The sequence below is a fragment of the Dermacentor albipictus genome, chromosome 1 (assembly GCF_038994185.2).
Source record: "Dermacentor albipictus isolate Rhodes 1998 colony chromosome 1, USDA_Dalb.pri_finalv2, whole genome shotgun sequence".
Classification (NCBI taxonomy): domain Eukaryota; kingdom Metazoa; phylum Arthropoda; class Arachnida; order Ixodida; family Ixodidae; genus Dermacentor; species Dermacentor albipictus.
In genome coordinates, this window is record NC_091821.1 from 323,673,945 (window position 1) to 323,697,975 (window position 24,031).

General features: G+C 43.8%; 2 protein-coding genes across 4 annotated transcripts in view; one reads left to right on the plus strand and one right to left on the minus strand.

The window, feature by feature from the left end:
• The window catches only part of LOC135919397 (protein lin-10-like), a 29,306-nt gene extending 8,267 nt beyond the window's left edge, over positions 1 to 21,039 (plus strand). For 2 of the 3 annotated variants that reach the window (XM_065453197.2, XM_065453198.2), the window contains exons 6-10: positions 6,450 to 6,592; positions 12,581 to 12,667; positions 17,889 to 18,092; positions 18,358 to 18,975; positions 19,668 to 21,039. In XM_065453197.2, coding sequence (XP_065309269.2) covers positions 6,450 to 6,592; positions 12,581 to 12,667; positions 17,889 to 18,092; positions 18,358 to 18,975; positions 19,668 to 19,739 — 1,124 coding nt within the window. In that variant the 3' untranslated portion in view covers positions 19,740 to 21,039. The remainder of the gene's footprint in view (positions 1 to 6,449; positions 6,593 to 12,580; positions 12,668 to 17,888; positions 18,093 to 18,357; positions 18,976 to 19,667) is intronic. The other variant, XM_065453199.2, reaches the window with a different exon arrangement.
• Positions 21,040 to 23,114: 2,075 nt separating this feature from the next.
• LOC135919398 (alpha- and gamma-adaptin-binding protein p34-like) overlaps positions 23,115 to 24,031 on the minus strand; it is a 28,912-nt gene continuing 27,995 nt past the window's right edge. Inside the window, exon 9 of the mRNA XM_065453200.2 lies at positions 23,115 to 23,279. Within this exon, the coding sequence (XP_065309272.2) occupies positions 23,196 to 23,279 (84 nt within the window). The 3' untranslated portion in view covers positions 23,115 to 23,195. The remainder of the gene's footprint in view (positions 23,280 to 24,031) is intronic.

Below are 24,031 nucleotides of genomic sequence, written 5' to 3' on the forward strand. Positions count from 1 at the left end.
TGGTGCGTCGATTTGGAATAATCTTGGGGCTAGTGTAAAAGAACACATTCCTCATCCTATCTTCTCTTCCTTGTCCCTTGTTTTTTTTTGAAGCACACTCATAAGGTGCATTTCGAAGTTTTCAGTATATTCCTTTACTTTTGCTGCACACATTTTTCTGTGCATCGATTAAAAATTTCACTTGCTAGTTAGCCATGCATCATCTTGCCTGCTGTCTGTCTTGTTCACTAATTTAGGCTGTTTGCTGCTGTAATCATGCACCAACTCTCTGAAGAAATTTGTTGTTAAATACAAGTGCTTCAGATCAGCTTCAGCGCTCGCTCAAGTTGGTTATCCAGAAAGGCACCACTCATGCTAAAGCTTGCCTAAAGTAGTGTAGTGTACAGTACGGAGGAGTTACAAAGTTCCCCATCTCAGTGAGTGTGATGCTGTGCTTCTTGGTGGGCCTATTGCAGCATAAGTGGCTTTCTTGGCATATTTCACTTTTTATTTCCGTCGCCTTACTGTGCCAGCTGTGTGAAACTAGCGTCAGTGCAAGCAGAGGTGAATGTTTCTTGCAGAATAGCAGTGCTGGCAGCTTGTTGGTGTCTCATGAGGCCTCGGGCGCATTTCTTTCATTCCATTTCTTCTGCACTGTCTTCATCTGCTTTTCTTGCCTTCACTCGCTCACTGCTCTCTCTGTGTGCCTGGATCACCAACACTGTCACCCGTTTTGGTGAGTTCTCCGAGTGCACTTGCCACCTTTCCTTTTTTTGCATTTTAAGGAGAGCTAACACGAACCTGACTCACACGCATGCTGTGAGGAAGTTTGCTTTTGTGCATGCAAGTTTGTGTAAGCCCTTGAATTGTCCAGGGTTCGACGGAACACCATCTGGCGAGAAGTATACGCTTTCTCCTTGACAGCAAACAAACACTCGCCAAAGTTTCAAAAAAGAAACTGAGTTTATGTTTCGAGTCCCCTATGGGTCTCTTATTCACATAAAAGTAAGGCAAGTTGGGCCAAGCCTTATATATGTAGTAGATGGTGCAGCAATCTGGTGTATACTTCTGGTATATTTTCACGTGTCCAATTTAGTGTGAGAGGCCTTGACTGGATTAATAATGATTCCAAAAGAAGGCGGTATGATAGTGATTTTTCCACGTTGATGACAGTCGCAGAATTCCAATCAATGTTGTGACCTGTGTTAAGGTGATGTTCAGCTCGTGTGTTGGTGGCGGTGTGTCCCTGAGCTACGTCATTTTGGTGCTGGTTTATACGTCGTCTAAAGTTGCCTGTTTCTCCGAATTACGATGCGTGGCAGTCTTGACACGCATCTTGACACGCAATGCCTGGTCGTTCGCACGTACTGTCACGCGAACGGTGGCGCATTCCAAGGCGGCCACGCGAGACGGTCTCGCAGAAGCATGGGTCGGCGCACACGCGGCACGGCACGTCCGTACCGCTTGGTGTCCCGAATTCAAGAGAGAGCGCTTTGTCTTTCCCGCACCCAAGTAACCCCGCAGCGGCGCGACACTCGCGCCATCTCTCGCACCGCGCTTGTACCACTCCGACCGCCGCAGGCGCCAGGCCACGCGAGCCGTGCATCCCCACAGCCTTGATGCATCCCAAGGGACACAAACGCTCTGTGGCGGCTTCTTTGTTCAAGCATGTGTCCCGTCTTCGCTCATACAAGTCCGCATGACGGCGGGAATTCAAAAAAGTAAGAAATGATCTCGCTGGTAATGACTACCCTCGCCAACATCTACGTCAGCAGGAACCCATTGGAACGTGAACGTCACCCTGGAGTTATATATAAGATACCCTGTCAAGACTGCCGCACGTCATAAATCGGAGAAACAGGCAACTTCAGATGACGTATAAAGCAGCACCAAAATGATGTAGCTAAGGGACACCGCCACCAACACACTAGCTGAACATCACCTTAACACGGGTCACAACATTGATTGGAATTCTGCGACTGTCATCGACGCGGAAAAATCACCACATCCCGCATTCATTTATAATCATTATTAATCCAGTCGAGGCCTCTCACACTAAATTGGACACCTGGAAATCTACCAGAAATATACACCAGAATCGCTTTTATGTGAACAAGAGACTCGTAGGGGACTTGAAACATCATAAACTTCGTTCCTTTTTTTTTTCATACTTTGGCGAGTGTTTGTTTGCTGTCAAGAAAAAAAAAAGCCCTTGAATTGTGGCGACTTTCTCATCATACAGGTCTAAGCTGCATAGAATAACTTAACTTGCATTTCAATAGTTTCCTTTTTTTTTTCATTTTGTAAGACTTGTGTAACAGTAAATATGGTAATATTATTACTGCGGTTGAGTTATGAGCACAAGTAATGATGTGATAACAAATAATATAATTTTGACACTACAAAGTGCACACAGATCTGTGGTAGTGGTCATATGGAAAAAGTGCTGCATATTGTGCTATATTGTGCTGTCACTTGTGATATCGATCTGCACTGGTGATGCCAGTGTTATTATTGATAAAACGTCACTAATAGATGAGTTACTGGGCAATAGTGTGGTTCTGTGAAGAAATCCTGGAGGCTACAGTAATTATGGTTCTTGAGTTGGTGCATCATTTCTTAAAATTTAGTTTGATTTCGTTTTTGTGGGTTATGTTGAATCGAAATTGTTTGATTTTGTTTTTATGGGTTATGGTGAATTAATACTGACCTCAGGAATGGGTGTTGTAGGGGTTGGACGACGGACTTCGGGATGAAAACCAAACTTGGGAGGGTTTATTTTACATTATATACAGAGAGGTGAGAGTCAAGTAACAGTCGTACAGTCATTACGGGCCGGCAGCAACTCGGATGCTGCAGCCCGCGGCAAGAAGTTCGAGAGAGGTCAATCAGGGAATGCTCTGGAATCTCTGGAATGCTTCTTTTAAACCCTTCGAGGACTGGAAGTCGCGTTATGTTCGGCCAGTGGGAGAGTCCGCTCAGATGACGCCATTTTCGGCCAATGGTAGGCGCCCGTGCGATGGTGTCATACCCGGCGAAGAGAGTCGCCGCTTGGTCCCCCTGCGGTCTTGCCTTGCTGACTCACAACTCGCCGTCACAATAGCCAGGTGGGGGCGACGGCGGACCAAGGCGGGCAGGGTGCCTTACTTTCACGGTGCCTTACTTCTCCCTGCGGTCTTGCCTCGCTGGCTTGCAACGCGTCGGCACAATGGGCGTATGGGGGCTACGCTGCCAGGCCTTCCCGGTACATCACAGCCGTCTTCCTTCGGGACCCACTTTCCTTGCAACAGTGCCGGGCTATCCCTTCGCTTTCTGGAAAAGTCAAGCATTGAATAGCTCCGCCGGCGGCGTACGAACTTGTTTGCACGTGAACTTGCGGCCTTCAACTTGTTTGCTCGAGCGCTCCTCTGGAATGTGCTTTCCGCGTTTCTGTGCTTCTCAATTAGCTGTGCTGCGATTCGATGTGGTCTGGGGAACTCGAAGTAGGCACAGGAAACAGCCCCATATCTAACAGTGTCTGCTATGTTTATTTCTGAATCTTCCGTATCGCTTTTCTGCAATGTACTGTTGTGCGGTGTCATGTGTTCTTATAATCCAAAATATGGAACACATGCAATATTTGTTGGCACTGCACCACTGGTACCTGCCATTTGCTCAGTGCATATTTTTTGACATTGATGCACAGTCATTTGAATAGTTTGCGTTTGCATGGCATGAGAAATTTGCATGGTGCACTGTTGTATTGTCGATACAGTAGGCTCCTTTCTTGGAAGCCAAAAAATCTGGTAACATAATTAGGTCTGTAGCCTTTGTTAAGTCTATAGGCTCATTTTTTTCCTCCCAATAAGGCGAGAAATTTCTGAGGTTTTACAAATTCGTAATAATACTTGCGAGTCGAACCAATTTATAACAATACATAAGTGGCCAAGAAAATCCCATTGTTATAACCTAGTAATTGTTATAACTGGTTTGCACAGAGATACGTGTGAAAATGGGCATGTGTTTTCTTGTTTTTCTTTTTGAGGATTTTGCACTTTTGCTTTCTTTCAGAGCATACACTGCGTAGCCAGATTTAATAGCTATGACCAATAACACAGCTTGGAAACATTGTAGTAAGCAGTTTATTTTACCATAGAACACACAAATGTTGACTGCATCAGCTGCTCATTGCTATATGCAGTATATTGTTAAAACCAGCATCGTTATAAGTGGGTTAGACTGATTTATCCGGTGTTAGTACCGAGCCGTATACAGTGCCACACTCCATGACTGAAGAAAGCACTGTGGTTCAGTTATGCCTCTACCCAATTCCTGTGACAAGGGGTCGCTTGAGAAGCAAATTCGAATAGGCGTCAAAAGTACGTGGTCACAAACATTTTGCTCAGGAATTGCTGAGGAACGTCACTGAAGTGTAGTGACAGCTTCAGTCAAAGGGTGGCACTACTGTCTCATTCTATAGTCAAGGTGGAGTGCTGAGTGTAGGAGCATCACTGGGCTTCACTGTTTCTTGTATTTCTAGCGCAAGGTAAGAAAGAGAAACGTTAATAACTCCAAATTCTAATGAAACTATGGAGAATGCTTCATTTATGCACTCTAATGTAATTCTGCAGGAATAAATATTAATACTTGGTGCACAGAACAAAAGAAAGCAGCAGCAGCTGCCAACTTTCATTTCATTGGTGTGGCTTATTTATTAGGCTGAACTGAATTAGGCTGATTGTGTTCACTTGGTATTTATATTGTGTTAGATTAAGTTTTAAACATCTATTTAAGAAGCTGTAGATGCATGTTTAGTTTGAGTTAGATTCAGTTTTAAGGGAGTACTGGCCATCCATTTAAGAAAGTGCAGACACTCTACTGCATACTTCTCACCCCTTGAAGGATGTTACTAAGCAGGGGCACAGTTTGGGCAACACTTACCGTATATACTCGATTCTACTTTACTCGCGTAACGCGCACCTGTTTTTCGCGACCACAAAAAAAAGGGGAGGAAAACGCTCTCGATTGTAACGCGCACCCGTTTAGCGTGACCTAAAAAAAGAAAAGTCCTTTACAGTACTGCGCACCTCTCTCTTTCATACAGAAATAAAACGTTCTCTCATTTGTAAAAAACAAAGATTTACTCCCAGTGCAACAAAGTTGCAATAAATTTTTTAGAAAGTCGCAGTTTCACCCGAAAGGCGAAGCATTGATTATGATAACAAATTAGTAGACAGCTGTACGAAAAGCAAGGATAGTAGTTTCGCTTACTAGCTAAATTAACAAGCATGGTGTCACGTGCGCACGAGCTAACATGAACACGTCTAACTCAATGACTGCGAAAACTCTTTAGCAAAACGCTGGAGCGAGGAAGTGCGGTAGCAGGAGCGAGGGAATTGACCTTTGTGCGACCTCTCGCTTCAACGTGAACTAAGCGGCGCGAACACAGCGCAGTGCGCTTAGATGCGTAGGCTCTTGTCTCCGCTGTAGATGGCTTTCAAGATAGGGGCCGCGAGGCCGCGCCTTATGTAGCAGCCGCCGGTGTAGAACGCCTCTCCTGTTTACACCAGTCCCGCATTCGGGAACTCCGAATGCTGTGATGTGGCCCGATTTCCATCCATCTACGCGCATGTGATCGCTTTCCTTTTAATTACGGCGTCGTGGAACTCTGCACGTCTTTGCATTCGGCACTTCCATGCTGATAGAGCAAACATAGAAAACGGGAAGACGGACGGTGCGTTAACCTAAGCCAAAGGAATCAATGCCTAAGCACCCCTACTGTAGCACACGGAGATTGCTACAGCAGCCAGGCTTGAAGCACGTACGAGACGGCCATTTTGAAATGCCGATGGTGATATGGTAACACGGATTTAGCGTCGTACTCGATCTAACGCACACACAAGTTTTGTACCCGCTTTATCAAGAAAAAAAAGTACGCTTTACATTTGAGTAAATACAGCAAATATATGTTCAGTTGCTGCTAAAGTTGTTTCATTATGCCAGAATTGGCATTGTTGACATTATCATGACATCATGCCATAGAACAAAATTTGGTGGTCGTGTAGCAGTAAGGCTAGGTATGACAATGGCGTTAATAAAAAATAACAGTGATTCACGTGTTTGTTGTGGCTCCCCTCCTATGTGGCGGCTGCATAAGGAATGGAGTGCGCCAACATATAACCTCATGATGTGTCTGCTTCCTGTGTACTGAAACCGAAACTGGTTTACAGAAAGAAGGAGTACGGTAAATTATTTAGAGTTCTCTGATACCTGCAAGTATTTATTTTTATATGGTTTAGGGTAGTTTTTATGTTCATTTAAAGCAAAAAGAAAAAATGATATTGGAAATGTTGTGTAACTACTCCTTTAAGGTCTTGCAAATGCAGAACTGGCAAGAAACAAACATGCTGACGAACATGTTAAAGCGTTCATTGTGTTTGAGTGCACCAGCAGTGTTCTTGGTGGCAGTGTCTTGCCTTGCTTCTGTGCAGTCCTGGTGCATGAACCTGCAGTGCTGATTGAAGGGGTGCTCTTCCGAGCCCGCTACTTGGGGTCGACACAGCTTGTGTGTGAGGGGCAGCCCACCAAGGCCACCCGCATGATCCAGGCAGAGGAGGCCGTGTCGCGCATTAAGGTTTGTTACACACTCAGCCCCCTCCTTTTTTCTACAGACACCTGCTGTCCACGTGGTGCTTCATTTTGCCCAAGGTATCAGTGGTGTCAATCGGTCCGGGCTTTATACCATGGCAGCTGACACACCACTGCAACTTATAACCTTAACCAGGACATATATTGAGCACAAGAGAAATACGAAGCCTTTGCCACTGCAGCAACTTGTAATCTTTTCTTCAGAATTGATGCTGTAGAGACGAGGCTGTGAGGGCACCAAACTCGTATCAGAATGAAAGTCAGTCTAATTTTTTTCCTGCTGCCAGAGAGACTTCGTCATTTTGACCCAGAGGCACAAACTTCTTTTAGAATAATGGTGAACCATTCCTGCAAACTTCTGAGAGGCTGACATAAATGTAGGGAATATGGAAGTGTAACACTGCACAAGCATGTGCTCTACTTTCAGGAAGAAGCCATACACATGAACAGATAAGCCAGAAGCAACTGTCTTAGATTCTCATTCAAAGTGTTGTGGAAAATCTCCACTTTTGCAAAATTAGATGGTTGCAGTAACAGCATAATACGTCTAGCAGTATATTTCATCACTGTGGGCAAGGGTGGTCTGTTATTTAATCCATATAATACTATGTATTTCTTTGTTCAGTGTTTTTTCTCTGTCTATCGTGTACCTCACCAAAGGTGCTGTGAGCGGTTAGTGGTCATTAGGCATTTTAGACATATCAACGGCCCATTTAATTAGTTTTACCGTGAAAGCTTGATATGACAAACTTCAGGGGTCGACGGCAAATTGTTCGTTAGTTCTGAAGGGTCGTTAGAGTGAAAGTATTGAAATTAACCATTTTGTCCATGAACCCATCAGTTTATCAGTTGTCACCGTATTTCTCCACATGAAAGAAGACGCATGTGTAGACAAAATGGCAAAAGAAGAAATAAGCGTGCCTCTGTTGCTAGGCGACACTTGTCTGAGCGGAGCATGCTCTCGCAAAACCTAATGCGTTGTCACCTCCGCAACACAAAGAAGGAAAAAAAAACTTCTCTCTCCTGGCGTTTTCTTTCCTTCAATACTATCTCGGGTTTTCCAAACCCATGTGCAGTAGTGTCCGCTTTCTGCACCTTGTCATCTGCTAGCCTACTGTTCCGGCTGCCGTAAAGGACAAATGGAAATATAAGAAACCCTGGATTTCTGAATATTAGTTCGTAGCACTGAGGCGTTGTTAACATAACATGAAAATTTAATAATGATCGTTATTCTGAAAGTTCGGTATTCTGAAGTTTGTAATACTGAAATATCTTTACATTAAGACTATGAGCAGTCAGTGGGGGATTTCTGAGAAGTTTGTTAATCTGGTGTTTGTAGTAATGAGGTTTTACTGTACATTGTCAGCATCAACACACAAAAATGGATTGCAACAAAAGAACGTAGAACACCAGTGCTTTTTAGACGAGTCGTGTGAAACTACAACCATGCAATATCATCCCTCCCAAGACAAACAAACTTTAATATGGGAACTCTCATCAGTTCTGGTGTGTAGTAGAATCTTATTAATTTGAACTCCAAGGGGACCAAAAATATTGAACAAAATGGATTTCAAACGAAGGAGAGCCCCTTTTAATATAGCATCCGCAATTGTACAGTACAGCGCGCAAAACCAAAACTATATCTGGGCTTGCGTTGAAAAACTTATCTTTCCCCCATCAACATGCGACATATGCTGGAAGAAGCCTAGGTTCTGTATAAAATAAAAGTGCGATAACATTGCATTTTGCGTGCAGTTTCTTGTGGCTACGATAGTGAACCAAGAAGGATGGTGTCTTGATGTGCCGTGCTGTACTTTCACATCCCTAAAGTTAGAGCAGATGTTATCAAGCACACTCTGAGAGGGTGGTATAGGTGAGTGCATAGTAATGCGATAAAGTGCACACTGGGGCCTCTTTCCTGCTCCTTTTAAGCTGGATAAAAAAAGCAGGGTGCGCACTGCTCTGTTTGCTCTGATTCGGTCTCGGCTTCATTTATATGTTTCCTCTTTTATTATTATTCTTTATTATTTTATTATGGTAGCTTGCAGTGCATCGAACTTTCATCTTTGGTTCGAATTTGTCCAAAAAGCGGTGATAGGAGTGAGAGATTTTGTTCAGTACAGTCAAATCTCGTTTCTACGAACCCCACATTAACGAATTTCTCAAATTTATGAATATTTTAAGAATCCCTGCCAGATTGCCAGTATTATGTAAGAATATTTCAGAACTATGAATTTCAATATAGCGAATATTTCAGAATAACGCACATAGTTTATTTTACCCTTTATAACCAAGGAACATCAGTATTACGAATTCGGTTAAAAGTACAGCGCTGCAACTCTAGCGTAAAACAGAAACCTCGAGTGCAGTAGGAATCACCATCACCATGTTGAGTGCCAACTGCTTCATCATAAACCACCAAGAACTTCAAGACAAAGGTTTGCCGATGTTCATGCGAGGTCCAACAATGAATGCAGCTAGTGACGGCACCAAGAAGTGAAAGCAGTTTTCACTGCGAGACAGATTGGACGTATTGCAAGAAATCGACGCAAGGAAAAAGCGAATCAACATGTGCAGACAGTGTGGCATCGCCCCATCGACCGTTGCCACCATTTTGAAAGACCGAGACAAGATTGTCAAGCTTCACCAGGAATCGCAGCTTGCTCCTACGAGGAAACGGCTGTGACTGGGAAACTTTCAAAATGTGGACCAAGCTGTTCTCATGTGATTCAAAGATGCCAGACTGCAAAACGTTCCCGTGTCTGGCCCAATGCTCCAAGAAAAAGCCCATGAATTTTTCGATGCACTTGAAATAACTAGGTTCGACGCCAGTGCAGGTTGGCTTTTTCGTTTCCGCAAAAAGAACAGAATAACTTGGCAGGCAGCCTCTCGCGAAAAAAAGACTGCTGACAGAGAAGGCACGTATTCCTGGTGCAATGACAGTTTTCAAGAGGTGGCTGAATCGTACTCTGAAGGCTATATTTTCAATGCAGATGAGACCACATGTTTTATCAGCTCCTGCCAGACAGGGCGATGCGTTTCAAAGGCCAGCAGTGCAAAGGAGGGACGAAGTCGCATCTTCACGTGACAGTCCTGCTCTGCTGTAATGCAACAGGCACGAAAAAAATTAAACCGCTCGTCATTGGCAAGTATGCAAAGCTTTGCTGCATGAAAAACATCATGTTGTTACTGTACGACTACCGCACCAACAAATGAGCCAGGATAACCAGAGAACTCTTTTCTGAGTGGCTCATGAAACTTGACGACCAAATGAGGAGGGTTGTAGACAACTGCTCTGCTCACATTGTAAATGTTCGCTTGGAGTTTCTGCCACCAAACACGTCCTTGCTGCAACCCCTAGACCAGGGCATTATAAAGAGTGTGAAAGCAGAATTTCGTAAGTGCCTTGTGCAGTGGTTGATTATTAACCTCTGCCTAAAGCAGCCGACTGCAATCACTATTCGTCAGGCAGCGGAAATGCTCACAGGAGCTTGGTGGAACTTGAAGGCATCCACCGTTGGCAACTGCTGGCAAAAAGCAGAGCTTGTCAAAGTGCCTGTGCAGCTTGACAATGACCTTGAGGTCATTGAGGACAACAACCCAGGAGACCTGTGGACCGAGGTTGGGTACTGCTGCCCACCGTCTCTTCATTCGACTATGTGGAGAGCGACAGCGCAGCGCTAACGGCGGATCTGACAACAGAAGAGATTATTAACTGCGTTCGCGACGTCTCCAGTGACGATGACGAACCGAAGGAAGGTGATTGTGGGTCACCGAACACAGAAGATAAGATCGTGTCCAACATTGATGTTTTAGTGCACATGAACAAAGCCTGCACTTTCATCGCTCAGTGCAATGGCGTACCTGATGAGGTATTGCGTAAAGTGGAAGGTTTAGATGCATTCTTAACCGGCCATGTGTGATGCACACACCAGAAGAAAATTACTGATGTCTTCAAATAAAGCAGCTTTGAAGTGAGTGAAACATTATTTGAGAGTATGCTTGTCTGCACACATGTGTACTGCCAAGGTACGTCATTTTCATTCCTAGGTTTGTCCACTGACGTTATTTATAGTCGCAAGTTTTTGATTACAGCGATATTTCAAAATAACAAACGATTTTCGGCAGTGCCACATGATTCATTTTATTGAGGTTTGACTGTATGACCTTTGTGTGGTTTTTGGAGTTTGAATTAGCGGGAGTTTTTCTCTGTTCAAAGACATTGAACTTTGCTGAGACCAACAGAGCAGTTCGAATTATCCGTCAATTCAAATTGAGAGATCTTGAATTAGTACTTCACTGTATAATGTTATATTCAATATACAGTACATGAAAAGATTTTAATGAATGCTCACAGTGGGGAGGGGGGGGGGAATTAATCTGCAGCACACCATGTTGAGGAATATTCCTGTTAAAGCTGCCTCACTGGTTGCTACATGGCATAATATAGTTCAATAAAACATGCATTCTTTGTGACTGTATAAAATTATATTCCTTGTTATTCTGGTTGCTTAGTAAACACTGCATCTGCATTCCTAGTCTTACTGTGGTGGGCAAGTAAGGCAGTACCAGAATCGGCATTGATTTTATTTCTATTGTTCAAGCACTATAAACTTAGCTTGCATTTTCTTTCCTACCACTGCTTCGTGGAATAAGTCTCTGGTGAGTACCTCTGCTGAAGAAATTACCATAATCAGCTGTCTGCACCCTTCGTTACGGCATGTTTAGTGACTGGATTTATTTATTCACTTTGAGTTTCATTCTCCCATTCTTTCTTGCATGCTGCTTGCCTGCATTAAAGTTGAAATGTATAGGACTGAGATTGAATGGTGTAAACGTGTAGTCGACTTCTGTTAATTTGACATTGTTAATTTGCCTTGATTTCTATTAATTTTCTTCTGATTTGACCATAGCCAGTAGCTGGAAATGGTTCCATGTTTTATCTGTGGAGGAAAACTTCATTGTTTAAACTATAAAAATAGCATAATGGAATATTTGAACTGCAACAGATTGCCAGCAGGCACATTGTAATTCCTGCACCATTTCGTATAAATGTACAAACACTCAAGCCACTACCTATTGCAACCTTTCAGAAACTTTAACTTTCTAGATACTTTCCACATGCAGTGTACACACGAACAGTAATCTGAAATAGAGCATGATGTGAATAAAAACTGCTGCTCAAGTCACTGACCAATGAGGACAGCGAATTTTGCTTGTGCCACTTTATACAATGCCATATATGGGGCTTCCATATCATCAGTTATGTAGAAGCTTAGGAGTTATGGCTGATTGTAGGATAGGGGGGGTGAGCAGCAATTTTTAATACTTGTCGGCAATGCTAACCAGGTCTTGTGGTGCATTGTTCAGCCAGCATTGAAAATTTATAGACTGTGTGGAACCTGAGAAAAAGCAGAATATTTTCACAGCCTGGTATTTGGATTTTCAGACTGTACGGGTACAACAACTTAGTGCTGTGCAGTTTTTCTGGCCGCTGTAACAGACACTTCGAAATTCAACTTTTTACAGATAGTATGGTCCGTTAACCTTTGATGCTGACTGTACAGTGCCTACATGCAAGTATGGCTGGGAACCCCTGTAAGCAAACATCTCCAATAAATAAAGCTTCGAGTTCGATGAATGCTTCTAAGACATCCTTTGTATTATTCAAACTTGCTTCACATGCCCCCTTTAAATATAAGTTAACAGAGGTTGACTGTGGGTCTTTCAAAGAACTTGCTCTGAGCCTGTGCGACATAAAGGTGCCCTAAATAATGGTAAAAAAAAGGGGGGGGGGAGGATTTGTACAAGATATTGCACTGTTATATTGAAAAGACATCATGTAATATGCAGATGTAAGTTATTATATCACCAAAGTCACATATGCAGTCTGTTGATGCCCTGGGACAGGTATATTAATGCAAGTGGTCTTATATATAGGGCATGGGGAATAATGTTTTGCTGCTTTCTACAGGCGCCCGAAGGAGAAGCACAACCTAGTACAGAAGTGGACCTGTTCATCTCCACCGAGAAGATCATGGTGCTGAATACTGACCTCAAGGTAACATCTCCTGTTGCTTCTCTGTTGGTGAATTCTTAGAGTAGTTGTATTGATCCATAAGCACATTATCTTCAGACAAAATTTCTATAAATAGTGCTAGATAGTAAATGTGTTTGCAGTCTAACACAATTTCATTCATTAAATCGCAGGGCAGTAGTTAAACCTACGTTTAACAACCTTCAATATAACGAAATATATTACTTTTCATAATCTCTTGTCATAGAACACCATGCATTTAGAACCAAGGAATGCTGAGACAATAAATCGAAACTTCCGCGAATACAGAAGGTCAAATGGTTGAATTACAAGCGGCTGCTTGCAAACGCACCTCTCAAATCACACACCACCGAACAAAGAGCGACCACCGAAGTGGAGCCGCATCATGTTCCGTTCGGTACAAAGTCCAAGTGTGATAAGATCCTATCGTGCGCACTGTCTGCTTTAGGTGCGAGTGAAAGTGTGCGAGGGTGAGAGAAGAAAGATGGTGGCTTCACGAGTGCTGCCTTCCTGCTCGAGCAAAGGGAAAGACAGGGAAAGGAGCGAGCTCGCGGTAACGGCGATCAGGCGCACGTGGGAGGGGGACGCCTCTGGGACGCCTCCGGGTTGTGGCTGCGCATGGCTAAGCGTGGCGAGCGCGGCTGAGCGCATACACAGCCACGCAACCTGCTTTAGAGAGGTAATCTGCTGCGTGTGCTGAGAGTGGGCCTGCCGAGACGGCGTGGCATCATGTAACCTGTCTTCCGGCGTGTTTAGTATTAGAGCTTGCGTAATCTGGAGTTGCGGTGACTTGTTGTCGTGAGAGGCAGACGAGGCGTTCGCTCCCCGCTGCCGCCACTTTTCATGATAGAGTCGTCCCAGTGCGGGTGAAGCTATCTGCTGCGGGGGCGGAGTGCACGTGAAAGCGTGGCTGGCTTTGCTCAATTCATACCGCCGATGTGAAGCTACCGTCAAAGTGGCATGAAACCATATCATTCGTCGCCAAATCATAAATTCATCAGAATGAATTGTTTTCTCATTCCAATTTGCTTTCTTCGATTGCCCGATAACTTGGAAAATTCTGCGGCCCCTTCCCGCGCAAGAAAAATCGACCGACGACTGTACTTAAAGCAAAATAGGTCGACTTTCAATACAATGAAATTTCGATATAACGAAGCAGATTGCCTATTTTACATACTTCATTATATTGAGGTTTAAATGTATTAGTCAAAGTGCAATGTTAAGCTCACTTATTGTTGGTATAAAGAACCATTGAAAAGGTGTTAAAGTTGCACTTTTCCATTACAAAAGCAATTGTATTTTAGTAATGTAGCAGTTTGAGCAATTCTCATGTTAGCAGACACCATTTTCATATTGTGGTTGTATTTTTTGCTTATTCAACAGATTACTGCGGAAATCTTCCTATTATCAGTGCACAGTGTTTCATACATTTTGTCATAATGTGCTGTACATGTTCTTTTCTTAGCCGTACTTGTTCCTCCTGGTCAGAATACATCTGTCACCACTTTCTTGTGGCCGAGTGGCCTTTGTCAAGTGAATGTGCACTTGCCAAAAATATTTACCATTTGAATTGATTTCTTCAACATTGAGAAAGTCATCTATCCAGCCGGTGGAAGGTGATGTCAGTGTTTTGCCCGACTATAAAGTGTAGGTGTATTTTGCAGCAAGCAGGTGGACTGCATCTTCATGTCACTGCCTACTTAGTCTGCTCCTCTTGCAGAAGTACTACAGTACACAGGTGACATGGCTGGATGCACTTGCCCAGATTTGTACGGTCAAGTCCTGCTGCAATGAATTCTGTATTAAATGAAATTCTTATTACAATGATTTTTTTTATTCCCACCTAATGAGAGGCAGAAACTCACAAAAAACCAAGTAATAATAATAATGATAATAATAACATTAGTCCATGTTGCCTCAGTAGTTTTGGCAAGATAAAACTGAAAGGGCGTGACTCTTGTTGAATTGCAAGATAAAAAATTTGGAGGATGCTTAAGCTTTTCCTTTAACCCTTTGAGGGTCGATTTTTTTCGCCATATGCGACCACCTAGGGTCGCTTTTTTATTGCACATTTAAATTCTTCAGAGGGACCTATTTCGAAAAAAATTTACCGTAATTTTTCTAGGGTGACTGTAAAGTGAGAAAAAAAATGTTTTGCATTGGTATGCATGTACTGTTTATTCATGAAAAACAATAAAAAAAAAGGAAATAAAGTTATAAGAATTTTTAAAAAATTGGTGCATTGTTATACACAATGTCCACATGAGAAAAATACACAAGAAGAATGTGCACACAAACTTCTTTGCGAACTTTGGAAACCCCCTCCTATTTGCTCGCACCTTACCACAAGCACTCGTCTGCCTGCTGTGGAGAAATTCGAACAGGGCTGGGCTGGTATACCAGTTATCAATGAACAGGGAATGTCCCCTCCCAAGAAAGTCTCCAAGCAGCTCCACCACAACAGACCCTGTAAATCCCAGCTCTTTTAATATGGTCACAGCTGTAGTAGCTCCTGTGTACTTGATAAACCGTAAGATGTAGCCTGTGTTGACGTCGCAAAGCACAAACAGCTTTCCACCAAACCAATGCCTCTTAGAAGGAATATACTGTTGAAAAGTAAGGCGTCCTCTCCAAGGCATCAGAGACTCATCTATACACAAGTCTTGAAAAGGAACAAAAAGTGCGGCATCTTTCTTGTATTGCTTCCATCACTGGTCTGATTGCTCTTAGGTGGTCTTTCATATCTGTGATTGAACTAAAGTGCAGCACTCCCGTCAATAGGCAAAACCGGTTGGCAGAAAAGACTGACCGGAAAAACGGAGTTTCCAACATTGTATCTTTAGACCAGTATTCCCGAGAGTATTTTTCCTCACAAGGCCCATGAATAGCACAAACGCTAGAAAGCAGCAAAGTTATGAGACGTCGGTCTTCTGCCACCCCCTGAGTCGGGACTTTCGGGGCAGGCTAGGCTCATGAACCTTCTGTTTTGCCTACTGGTTTCTTTTGGTTACAATATGCGAAACATCTTTGTAAAAAAAAAAAGGGAGAGAAGAAGAAGAAGCTTGAAGTAGTCGACTTTTGCTTCTGGGGCCAGCATAGAGCTGGACACTTATCCAGAATGTGTGGCGTCAAATGTAAACAAGGAGGGAGAAAAGTCACCTTTGATCCAGTCAGCATTGTCATGCCACGAACGCTTTCGCGATGTTGCTCCTTCGTCAGATTCCGAGTCTGAACTGGTGAGTAACTCCTCATCTGACGCGCTCAGGTCCAATGAATCTGACTCTAACCCGGTACTTGGGCAGTAGTCCACATCGGAGGAATCGCTGCACGACTCACTTGCTGCAGAGCAGCTGGCGTGCACGTCCATAGCGTAATCGAACTGTGAGGTGAGCAAACTCAAGAAAACTGTGTGGTTGTGCGCTCGTCAGAAAAGCAAAACGTTGTGACAACCTTCTGCTCATCCTTCAATCTTATCGTCAATCACAGGCTTCGCGAGTCTCCAAAAACGGAAACGCATGCATGGCGGCATCCTTTGTATGCGCACCCCTGTGAGCAACAAACAAGCGAGTAACAGGCGGTCGCCCTTTGAGTGATTAGAACGAGATAGCCATCAGTTTTGTGAGCAAAAGAAGCCGAAACCGCATGCGAAACAAAACCAAAACTAATCGCCGCGCGCCTGCACAGGCACCAATGCGCGAACGGTAGCAGACGCGCCGGAGCAAAAAAACCATACAACGAAAACCGAAAGAGAGAGAGACACGAGAAAAAAATTCCTTGTATCCCCACATAGTGGCAGCACGTGCAAGGCAAGAAAAAGTTAGGAAGTTGGCGCACTTCTTAAACTTACAGACGGCGCCATGAATATAAGGCATCAACCATTTTGGGACTTGTTCGCGGCGCCGTATATTTACGTCATTGAACCTCAAAGGGTTAAGGGTGGAATGCGATAGCATTCAAAGATGCCTAACTGCTTCTCACGCTTCTTGGCAACTGGAGCGTACGTAACCATAATGTCTACTGGGAAATGCTGGCCACGAATGCTGTGCACGAAGGCGGGCTTTATGGTATAGAAACGCGGCCTCATGCATGGGCCACGATGTGGCGGAGTCAGTGCCACCTGGAGGTATTAAAACGAACCGAGCACGCCGCTCCGTGGCCCCCAAGACACCAACCCGCGCGCAAACCACAGACACCACAGCCAGTCTGTGAATTGTAGATACACTGGAAAAGTGGTTTCTTTGACTTTTTGCAGAACAGAATTATGTTTTATTGCACAGTCATATTACAATCTGAGAACTATCATGTCTGTAGGTTGTGTGTAAGTCATAGTTTACGATTTTTCCAGGTATTTTAGTTTGACAAATTCAATTAGTTCAGTAAATTCCTTGCGTCACATGAAGGGCCTGGGTGTGCGTGGTTCGAAAATCTTTTTGCCAAAACAATGTCCGACGCCGACACCGTATTTTCTGTGACATGAGCTCCTAAACGCTATTCCATTAAAACTGTGACAGGAAAAAAATATTCAACTGGAATTTTGCAACAAATGAAATGTGAATATCACGAGAAGAGAGTTATTGCAAACAGAATTCAAACTTTTAGTTGGGAACAGTAAAGCCGAGGCTTTGCTTGCATAACTGCCAAACAAGTTGGTATGTATTGTACTAACACATGATTTGTTTCAATTGCATGACTGTGCTGTGTGGTGGGTTTGCACTGCTGCTCCAAAGACGAATGCACACACGCATCCTTTCTTTTACGCTACTAGAGTGCAGCTGCTCATACCTCCTCCACGGTCTGAGGCATGTGTTTTTGGAATTGCAGAGCAGATAACTGTAATGGTGTGAAGTCACTTGGGAGACCCTGGTATACCAATCAGCTGCTTGCCAATTTCCATGTTCACATTTGCTTAAGGTCTCATGAGAAAGGTTGTAAGACAATAGGACCACAATATTTGTTTGTGGTGACGAGGCATTTGAAGTGAAGATGACGTACAATTATGGGTGCAAAGTGTCATTTGTGGCATTGATTATCAGTTCACACGGTGATGAAAGTAGCTGCTGACAGGGTGCAAGAATTGTCATGACTGTGCTGTCAAAAAAAAATGTTCTTTGAATTGTATTGTAGCAGGGTTGAGTCAAAATCATTCAGGTGGGGGAAATGTGAGCTCTTGAAGTGATAGTGTCGTGAAGGTGTCTAGACAGTACCTGGCTTTGCATGTTTACAGGAGATCATGATGGACCATGCACTACGAAGCATCTCCTACATTGCGGACATTGGGGACCTGGTGGTGCTAATGGCACGGAGGCGTACTCTGGAGGATGATGCGGGAGGCGGGAGTAAGCTGCGACGCACTCCTAAGATGGTCTGCCACGTGTTTGAGTCGGAAGAGGCCCAGTTCATTGCACAGTCCATCGGCCAGGCTTTTCAGGTAAGGCTCGTTTCTAATGAATGCTTTGTAAAGTTTCTGTTCGTTGAAGAATGAGATTATGGTACTGTTCGTTCTTGCATCCTTCTTTCTTTAATTGCACGTTTTGTTTCACTCTATCATGCATTAAGCGCTGTTTGTACAACTTTGTTCACTGTTGCTCTTACTCGGTATTAGTATTGCAAGCCCTTGGTTCTGGGTTTTGGACATTAGGGTTTTTCCTGAGTTAAACTGGAACACTGTGTAACCACAGCTTGGCATGCTGCAGGTGGCATACATGGAGTTTCTGAAGGCAAACGGAATTGAGGACTCGTCTTTTGTCAAAGAGATGGATTACCAGGAAGTACTAAACTCTCAAGAAATATTTGGGAACGAGCTGGAAATGTTTGCCAAAAAGGAGCGCCAGAAGGAGGTGGTTGTGCCCAAGCACAAGGGCGAGATCTTGGGCATGGTCATCGTCGAGAGTGGCTGGGGCTCTATGCTGCCAACCGTGGTCGTGGCCAACATGGCGCACAACGGTCCAGCCGCCCGCTGCTCACAGCTGAACATAGGTGACCAGATCATTGCGATCAATGGAGTCAGCCTTGTGGGCCTGCCCCTTTCAACCTGTCAGGCATATGTTAAGAACACCAAACATCAGAGTGTGGTCAAGCTCACGGTAGTGCCCTGTGCACCTGTCGTCGAAGTCAAGATTAAACGGCCTGACACCAAGTACCAGCTGGGCTTCAGCGTGCAGAATGGTGTTATCTGCAGCCTACTCCGTGGTGGCATTGCTGAGCGTGGTGGCGTCCGGGTGGGTCATCGCATCATCGAGATTAATGGACAGAGTGTTGTGGCTGTGCCCCATGAGAAGATTGTGAATCTACTGGCCACATCAGTTGGAGAGGTGAGTGGACGAATGCCTTGAATGGGATGTTTCGTGGGCACCCTGCATTGATTTTCATTTTCGTTGATGTAGTGACCAGTTGGCGTGTGCTGCCTCTTGTACCAATTATCAAGATAGCATTCACAGTGTGATGCTCATTCACTTTGAACAGTACCAAAGATGCTAATAGCAAATGCTAGCTATAGGCAACATGCTTTGAGGCACTTCTGCATTGCAAGTAGATCCCTGCACCATTGTCATTTAAATTTCGGCTCCTGATAATATTGGGAATGAAGTGACACTCTACAGTAGAGCTTTGATTGTCAGTTGTATTTTATGCACCCTGTGGTACGGAAAGCGAGGTGTACAAAATGCTGGCATGAGAACAATGAGAAGGACGACACGAACTCCACTTGTGTGTGGTAACTGTTAGGGGGAAGGTGCTTCTTACTTCATGAAAGGTGAGGATCAACCTTGCATTACTGCTCATGTGTAATGTTCCTTTCAAAATAAGTTTCTTGGCAGCACCAAAAGTTATAAACCACTGTAGATATGCTCCAATTAAAATTTGTTAAAATAATTTCAAGCACAGCACCTTAATCAAAGCATTTGTAGTGACCACCTCCACAAATGGTTCATTATGTAAGTCATCACACTTTCTTGCTACAACTGAACTTAATTAACGTCTGCTTTTTTTTTTTCTTTCCCTGCAGATTCACATGAAGACGATGCCGACATCCATGTTCAGGTTGTTGACTGGTCAGGAAACGCCCATGTACATCTGAGCAGTGTTGTGAGGATGCAGTGGCCACGTGTCTGTTATAGTCTCCCATCTAGTCATGGTACTTTCTCTCACTGCAAGAGATTTGGTGTGTGTGGACATGCCAGAGCACATACTCGACATTTGGATCGAGAACAGCAGGCTGCCGAAAGTGCGCCACTTCGTATTGCCGTGGACCTACTCTACTTCTGTTTGCAAAGAGTCTTCATGAACTTTGCAGATAGTTCAGGACTAAATTGCTTGGGCTTCTCTGCACCTTAGCTTTTGCGACATCGCTGTACAAGGTGTGGACAAGATGCTGCCATTACTTCACTCAGGCACAACTGTATCTTTCCCTATCCCCTAATGTTGGATACTGTGTGGACAGTGGTAAGCCAGCAAGATGTTTGCGATGACGTGGAGGAGGGAAGCGCAAGCCATCTTATCATGCACAGGTCGAAGTGATGCTTTATGGTCTCAGTATGGTACCACTTGCCTGTTGGGACCACACAAGAAGTGCCAAGGGTACCTCACAGGATTGCACTGAACGAAGTTTCCTTCATGAGAAAGTATCAGATGGAGTGATAACTGTACTTAATGCATGGAAAAGTTTTAGCTGTCACAAATCTTCAAGCTTGTGAAGGAGGACTCCCTTTGAGAAGGAACAGCTCCAGCACTGCTGTGCATGTCAATTGTGGTCTGGTATTGCGGATGCAGCGCAGCGAGCTGTGCTGATGTGCTGCCAGGATTGGCCTTTGAACTGATAAGAGATGCTGTTTTGATTAGGTCAGCTCTGTTAGAGCTCACACCTTTCCAACTGACATTTTTTTTTCTTTTTTTCTACCAAGCAAGTCACATTGTGCCATGGCATCATCATGCCGTTTAGCAACCAACTCATCTGCTAAACCTGAGATGCATTGAGAGAGTGGTTTATGCAACTTCTGCATGATTCTTCCAGGGCATGTGTCTGCTAGAATAAATGCTCTCTTAAATGTGATGCATGCCAATTTGAAAGTCAAGTATGGCATCATACACCGTGTGAACTGACATATTGCTGTTTGTCGAGACAAAAATGAAAAGAGTATACTGGAATGTGTGTGCTTTTGTGAAGAAATTATGGAAATCGATCTTATTTATAGGTGGAGACAAAGTCAGCAGCCCTATACATTTTTGTCAAGTCAGTCATAGTTCCTAAGAGCTTGGCATGGGCTGCTAATATTAAAAAAATAACAGTTTTGTCTGTTCACAGTCTGTAAAGACTTGCGAAGCGTTTCTGCTCGTAAAATGGAATCTCGTCAACAATAAAGAAATGCTCGTGCTGTCTAGTGATGCCATTCATTATAGTATTTAGCTGTGCTCTATCTGAAATGGTAGACAGCGAAAACCTCTGCTGCCTTATACGCTGTTGCTGCCAAGAGTTTACAAGCCCTGGTTCTGTGAACAAGCTGCACTTCTGCTGAGCCTGTGGACATAGCCTAGAATTAAGTTGCCATCTGCTGTGGCATGTGGTATAGTTGGACATAGTATAACAAGCATGTGATGATCAAAACGAGAACATGGTGGAAGCAGGAGCCTACATTTCGACAAGTGGACTTGTCTTCAAGGCGACATATGCTTTCCTCACCTCAGTATATATTGGTGTGGTTCTAAAGGGGAGAGGGCATAAGGTGGGTGGGTGCGGCAACGAATGAAGGTGTGTTAGCGGCGAGGGTGTAGAACTGAGAATAAAGGGAGTGCTGTGCGCAAGGCCAGTGACACGGCTGTCTGTCAATCACGTGTCAACAGCCATGTGTCGACCTATGTGTCAAAGACATGCACAGCAGTCCTCTATTGTTTCACTGGTGGTCATTGGCTATCGGGTCTCTGAAAGAGATAATAAAAAGAGCGCAGAAACCGGTGCTCCTGGGGGGGGGATAACTTCCCAAAGCCGGTGCCGAGCATTTCAACCAACCAGGTCATAACTTTGATGAACTTAAACTCTACATCTCAATCAAATTTCTGTTCTGAACGAGAAAGAAAATAGAGAATCATACCTTATCCATAAGTTCAAGACATTGCAACCAATAGGCCTAGACGTTTCAAAGGGAGCTTTAGAATCTATTCACTATGCTAAATTTCAATCTATAGGCAACAACACTTAGTTTGCTTGTTTAGTGCTTTTGTTTTCTTCCCCTTCATTTATTTATTTATTCCATTTCAGTATTTCGTTTTTTTTTTACTCAGGGGCACTGGTTTCTGCCGCTCCATCAACTATTCCTTTCAGAGACACGATAGCCCACAACCACCAGCGAAACAATAGAGGGCTGCTGTGCACGTAGTGACACACCGGCTGACACAAGGTCGCTGACACGTGGCTGACAGACGGTTGTGTCACCGGCCTTGTGCACAGCACTCCTTTATTCTCAATTCTACACCCTCGCCGCTAACACACCTTACACCCTCTCCCGCTACCCACCCACCTTACACCCTCTCCCCTTTAGAAGAACCTCGCGTATATATACTGTGGCAAAAAAAACATATGTCGCCTTGAAGAAGACAAGTCCACTTGTCGAAACGTTAGCTCCTGCTTCCACCTTTTCTCGTTTTGCTCATTGTCTTGAATTTCCATTTCCTGCGTTCCCCGTGTTTTCCCTGAATAACAAGCATGTGTATCATGAATTATTGGATACAGAAATGTTTAAAATTTGCTGGTGATGCGTTATGTGAATGGGCTTTTTGAGGCTACAACTAAACCGTAATATAGATTTATTAATATTGTGTAGTAATATCTGGTTCATTTAAAATATATGTTTTGCTTGTAGCTTGAAATAGGCTTTCTGGTAGCAAAAATTCAGAGTTATAGGCAAGAGCAACCTGCAACTCCAGTTGTTTGCTTTTGGTGCCAATACATGGCTCTACACTTGGGTTTTTTCTACCTAGATTGCCAGTTATCTTTCATTGTGAGTAGTGCATACTCTTATGTTTTGCTTTGCACTGATGGTAGTGTATCACTGAGAATAACTACCAGCTAAAAAGTGTTATAAAGTTCACATATTTAAAAAATGTCAAGGCAAAAATGGATCAACTTGCATTTAGCAATATAGTGTATGTGCACTTATGTTGGGTAAAGTAAAGAGCATAAACTGTGTTGGATATAAAACAAAAAAATGCTGCCACCATCGCGCATCATACTGAAGTGCAGTAATTTCACAGCAGGCTTGCTGGAACTATGGAAGACAATGAAGTCCAGCTATGCAACAGACATTTCCCCACAATACTGCTCTTTGTCCTTGGTCACCAAGACGGTGAGGAATAAGACTATTGTGGTGTGGTTAAAGATCACACAAACTTTTCACTTCACAACAGTGTTGTATTCATGTAGTTGTGTGGTTGTGGCGAACGTCCAAAGCACGGTCCTTCGTTGTCAGCACTATATAGAACACAAGATGTCCAGTTTATTTTTGCTTCTATGCTTTGAAGACTTATGTACATGACTGGCTTGCTATTTCTCTGCTTCATCTTCAGAGCTGAGGCCACATACTTCATCCTCTTCACCTCCAAATGCCCTCCAAAACTGGATGGCAACCTGTAATGAGAAATGGTGAATCCAGCTGAGCGTACCACACTAAAACATCAATGATAATCAATGAGCCCACTTCCACTTTTGTTTTAATGCAATTAGCCTTCTTGGGATACTTCACACACTTTCCAGGGTTGATCTATTTCTGTACATCGCATTTTCTGGCCAAGAGAATTTGACCAATGTGCTGAATGAACTGGATTTGGAACCATTTGGGTCACTGTGTATGTGACACTGCATATGTGCTGCTCTTCAATGAACCTCTTTCACCCCAACTTCGGCCACTGGGTATGTGCCGTTCTGTACCGACGAAAAAGTCATTTGAAAATTTATACGTTGTTGGGAGGAACCAAACTTGCATCATGTATACTTGGATAATCTTGTTTGCATATATATGTGGCAGCGCAACTATCACCTCCAGGGCCAGTGAAGAAGAAGGCTCACGGGCATGGTGCGTGAGAATAGAATGCAATAGAAACTGGTTCAGTGCTGGTTCAGGTCGCAAGCTTTGTTTCCTGTCCTGAGGAACAGAAGGTCCCTGCCCACAGCTGCTCGCACGGAACAAGGCTTTCTCCCGACTTCTAGAGCTTGGTTTGGTGTTCTACGGACGCTCTTCTTGGGCCTCGTGTTGCGAAGTATTGGTCAATTATCGGGTGGTTTATTTGTTCTTAGTTTTGTTTAGTACCTTCCTCTTCTGGTTGATCTCATTGCGAGTTCCTAGTGTCTCTTCTCCCGGCCAGCAGTCTTTCCTCTGGACG